The 4,701-nt window shown below is 61.2% G+C and overlaps 1 protein-coding gene across 1 annotated transcript; it reads left to right on the top strand.

The window, feature by feature from the left end:
- The first annotated feature begins 992 nt into the window (after window positions 1-992).
- On the top strand, window positions 993-3,849 carry LZTS1 (leucine zipper tumor suppressor 1). Its single transcript, XM_062510434.1, has 3 exons — window positions 993-1,440; window positions 1,786-2,610; window positions 3,190-3,849. The coding sequence occupies exons 1-3, from the start codon at window positions 1,090-1,092 to the stop codon at window positions 3,847-3,849; spliced, it is 1,836 nt and encodes a 611-aa protein (XP_062366418.1). The 5' UTR covers window positions 993-1,089.
- Window positions 3,850-4,701: the final 852 nt, after the last annotated feature.

Consider the following 4,701-nt stretch of genomic DNA (forward strand, 5'->3'; position numbering starts at 1 on the left):
CCCAAACCTCTCCCACCCCCAATTTAACCCCCAGATTCCTGCTTGGACCGTGGGAACTCGGTCTGGGGAGCTCTGGAGAGGACTGGAGCTCCCAGTGCGGGCTCTGAGCTGTTCCAAGCACAGCACGAGCACAAACATTCCCTCCCTCCTTCCCCAGTGCAAACAGGATCCAGCTCATTTCATTGTCGCGCCTTTCCCCTTCTCCCAGCTCAGCGCGAATTATCGAGATGGATCTGCATCCCCGTCAGAGCCAAGTGTCACTGAGGCCACCAGCAGCTGGGGCTTTATTTTATTTCTGTTTTTTCCCTCACAACAAGGCGGAGGAGCAGAGAGCCCCGCGTGTCCCTGGTCGCAGCACTCAGCGCTCACAGGGCCTCTGGTCCCTTCGAGTGCCGCACAGCCATTAACGCTAATTAAGCCTCTCCGAGTCCCTATTCAGTCAGATTAAGAGGGGCGCTGGGAATTGGAGAGGAATCCGGGAGTGCCAGGGATGCGGGAGAGGTTTGGCTGCGGCTCCGAGCGCGGCAGAGCCAGGAACGGGCAGGAGGCGTGGGGGATTGTTGGGATTGGGGGATTGTTGGGATTGGGGGATTGTTGGGATTGGGGGATTGTTGGGATTGGGGGATTGTTGGGATTGGGGGATTGTTGGGATTGGGGGATTGTTGGGAATACAGCTGCCAGGCACCTAAAAATTGCCACAAATCCCCTTTTCCTCCTCCGACCGTTTTTAGAGACTCCTGTAGAGAATTTTCCTGGCTTTATCCAGGATGCTCCCAACCACAGACTGCCAGCAGTGCCCCACCACCCTCTGGGGGAAGAACCTTTCCCTGACCCTCCCTGGGTGCTGTCCCTCGGGAGGGGCCTGAGGTCCTCCCAGTCTCTCATATCTCATCTCATCTCATCTCATCTCATCTCATCTCATCTCATCTCATCTCATCTCATCTCAATCTCAATCTCCCACCCTCACACCCCCAACCCGGGGAGCCCCAGGTGGTTTCTCCTCTCTCACGCCGTGTCCCCACGTCCCCAGGCTCGCCGCTCCCGGCCGCACCGAGGGCTCTGCTATGATCTGTCAGTGCTGGGAGCAGCATGGGCAGCGTCAGCAGCCTCATCTCCGGCCACAGCTTCCACAGCAAGCACTGCCGCGCCTCCCAGTACAAACTCCGCAAGTCCTCGCACCTGAAAAAGCTCAACCGCTACTCGGACGGGCTGCTCCGCTTCGGCTTCTCGCAGGAATCCGGCCACAAATCCGGCTCCAAGAGCAGCAAGAATGAGGATTTCTTTTACATCAAGGTCAGCCAGAAGTCTCACGGCTCCCACCGGCCGGACTACACCGCCCTTGGGGGGGGGGAGCTGGGCGTGCCCGCCGGGACCAGCGGGCTGGACTTCGGGACGCCCACCCCGCAGAAGATGATGCCCTTCCCCAGCCAGCTGGAAGTGGTGAGTGGGGAAGAGCGGCTCTGGGAGAGCGGGGGATGTCCCGGGAAGTCCTTCTGTCCCTGAAGTGTCTGCAGGTCCCACCACAGGGCTGTGCTGGCTGTGGTCCATGAGGAAGCTCAGGGAAAACAGATGGGGGGCAGCTGGGGGCACTCCGCCATTCTCTGCTTTTGGGAGTTTGGGTCACCGACATGACCCGAAGGATTTGCATCCTTTAATCGCCTTTAAAACCCAGCAGTTTCCTCCTGCAGCTTCTGTCCCACCATGGGGGTTCTGTCCAGGGGGGTGGGGAGGACACACGAGGAGGACTCGGGGTCGGTGCTGACGGGCTCTGCTTTCCCCTGGCAGGCCGGGGAGAAGCCGCTGCCTCGTCCCACGGCCTTCAAGCCGGTGCTGCCGCGCTCCGGGGCCATCCTGCACTCGTCCCCCGAGGGCGGGGGGCCCCTGCCCCAGCAGCTGCACCCCCAGGAGAAGGCCAAGGAGCAGGAGCTGCGGCCGCTGCCGTGCTCGGGGGGTCTGTCCGACTCCGGCCGTAACTCCATGTCCAGCCTGCCCACGCACAGCACCAGCAGCAGTTACCAGCTGGAGCCCCTCGTCACCCCCATGGGCCCCATCAGCCGCTTCGGGGGCTCTGCCCACAACATCCTGCAGTGCGCCATCATCCAGGACAGCAACATGATGAGCCTCAAGGCCATGTCCTTCTCCGACGGAGGCAACAAGATCCTGAACCCCGGCAAGGTCCCCCACCACCACCCCGGCGCGGAGAAAAGCGCCTGCGTGCGCTCGCCCATCTCCACGGATGAATCCACCATCCAGGAGCTGGAGCAGAAGCTGCTGGAGAGGGAGGGGGAGCTGCAGGAGCTGCAGTCGAGCTTCGAGGAGAAGGAAATCAGCTCCTGCCAGGCCTACGAGGAGAAGCAGCGGCGCTGCAAGGAGGAGCTGGAGGGGCTGAAGCAGAAATGCAACAGCAAACTCAAGCAGACGTCGCAGAAAACGCAGCGGACGCAGCAGGTGCTGCACCTGCAGGTGTTCCAGCTGCAGCAGGAGAAGCAGCAGCTGCGGGAGGAGCTGGAGAAACTCATGAAGGAGCAGAACCTGCTGGAGACCAAGCTGAGGTCCTACGAGAAGGAGAAGACCAGCTTCGCCCCCGCGCTGGAGGAGACGCAGTGGGAGGTGAGAGGCAAAAGGGGCCGGAGCAAGGGGGCTGTGGAGGGGGAGAGCTCCAGACCCCCCAGCCCTTCCCTCCTCCGGACCTGGGAGCATCCCAGGCTGTAGGAGATGGAGGTGAAATCCCAGCAGAGCCCCAGGCTGTCCCCCAGGGGGCTGGGATTGACGTTCTCGCTGCCCCTCTGAACCCTTCCCCTCACCCAAGGGATCAAGCACAGCACAAAACCCCTCAGGCATTAAAATAACTCGGCATTCCCAGCCTCCAGCTCGGGGTTTTCCTGTCCCACAGAAGTTCCTTCCCACAAGGAAACAGGAACTCCTTGAGCTTGTTAGGGAGTAGTAAAACCTTCCACCCTCTGCTTTATATTAATATACTCACTCCGTGGTATCTCTGAGCAAACACTGTTCATCTGCAGGAAATTCCAACGTTTGATAGGAGGTGTTTGTAGTATTAATTACCAATAGTAATCATAATTAATAATAAATCATGGTAAAAAAGTTAAGTTCAGGGTCTCCATGTGCTGAACCCCAATTCACACAGGGTACCTTGGGCTTTCCCCTAACTCAGGTGTTCATCCCCCCCAGGTGTGCCAGAAATCCGGGGAGATCTCGCTGCTGAAGCAGCAGCTGAAGGAGTCGCAGACAGAGCTCACCACCAAGACCACGGAGATCCTGAGCCTGAAGGCACAGCTGAAGGAGTTGAGGCTGAAGATGGAGGGGCTGGAGATGAAGAGCCAGGAGCTGGAGGTGTCGCTGCGCACCAAGGCCATGGAGCTGGAGGTGTGCGAGAACGAGCTGCAGCGCAAGAAGAACGAGTCGGAGCTGCTGCGGGAGAAGGTGAACCTGCTGGAGCAGGAGATCCTGGAGCTGCGCTCTGAGCTCGCCGTGCTCCGGGAGCAGCTCAGCGAGGCCCGAGAGGGGCCCCGGCCGGGCGGGGACGACGCCCAAGCCCTGCAGGGGCAGCTGGAGAGGCTGCGGGCGGAGCTGAAGGCAGAACGCGACAACAACGAGCAGATGAGCTGCAGCTTCCAGCACGAGCGGCAGACGTGGAAGGAGGAGAAGGAGAAGGTGATCCACTACCAGAAGCAGCTGCAGCAGAGCTACCTGCACATGTACAAGAGGAACCAGAGCCTGGAGAAGATGCTGCAGCAGCTGGCGGCGGGCGAGGACGGCAAGGAGCCCATCGAGCTGGAGATCCCCGGCGCCGACGTCCCCTACGAGGACATCATCGCCACCGAGATCTGAGCCGAGATCCGAGCCGCTGTCCCCTCCTCGCTGCCCGGGGAACGCTCGGCCGCCTTGTACAGCCGAGCTGAGCCGTGTCCGCCCATCCCTCCGTCGTGTTCCAGAGGTGACCAAGCCACTCGTGCCAATGGTGACGTGCCCGCAGCTCCCCTGCCCTGGCACTGCCCCCTCTGTCCCCCGAGGAGCCGCCGGCGGGGCGGGCAGGGATCAGGACTCCAGGGAATTCTCTGCCATCCGTGCCCAGTGCCCAGGGGATGCTCTGCTGCAGGCTCGGGGAACCCGGCCCGGCACAGCTCTGGGGATGGCACAGCCCCGGGGATGGCACAGCCCAGTCCTGCCTGTGGCACGAATCAGCCCCAGCTCCCTGGAGGAAGCTCCCGCTCCTCCTCACCCTCCATCGGCGCCGATCCCAGGGCTCCGTGGGAGCACAGAGCCACCTCCTGCCGCTGCCACATCCACCCCTCCCAGCCCCTGAGGGCCTCAGGAAGGTGCCCACCTGTACACCCCCACCCCAAAATCACCGTTCAGTCCAAGCACAGCCCCCCTGCACTGCACCCACAGCACCCACACCCTCCCTCTGCCCGGAATTCCCAGCTCCCACCCACAAGGACTCTGTCCCTTTTCCCGGCTGCCGGACAGCAGCTGGATCCAAGAATTCACAGGAATGTCCCAGCCACGGCCTGACCAAGGAATGGGGTTTGTGTTCACCCCACAGCACTCGCTGGGGTTGTCCTTCCCGGGACCCCCGTCTGCCTTATGTCCTCCCGTGCCCTGATCCCACCAAGGGAAGCTAAAAAACCCCAAACCAACCACTTTCACCTTAATTTCTACCCCAGCTCTTAAAATTTCCTC

This window comes from Cinclus cinclus, chromosome 29 (genome assembly GCF_963662255.1).
Source record: "Cinclus cinclus chromosome 29, bCinCin1.1, whole genome shotgun sequence".
NCBI classification, from domain to species: Eukaryota; Metazoa; Chordata; class Aves; order Passeriformes; family Cinclidae; genus Cinclus; species Cinclus cinclus.

Coding starts and splice junctions, on each gene's coding strand:
- LZTS1 (XM_062510434.1), top strand. CDS start 1,090: ATGGGCAGCGTCAGCAGCCTCATCTCCGGCCACAGCTTCCACAGCAAG. Junction 1,441..1,785: donor TCCCCAGCCAGCTGGAAGTG/GTGAGTGGGGAA, acceptor TTCCCCTGGCAG/GCCGGGGAGAAGCCGCTGCC. Junction 2,611..3,189: donor TGGAGGAGACGCAGTGGGAG/GTGAGAGGCAAA, acceptor CATCCCCCCCAG/GTGTGCCAGAAATCCGGGGA.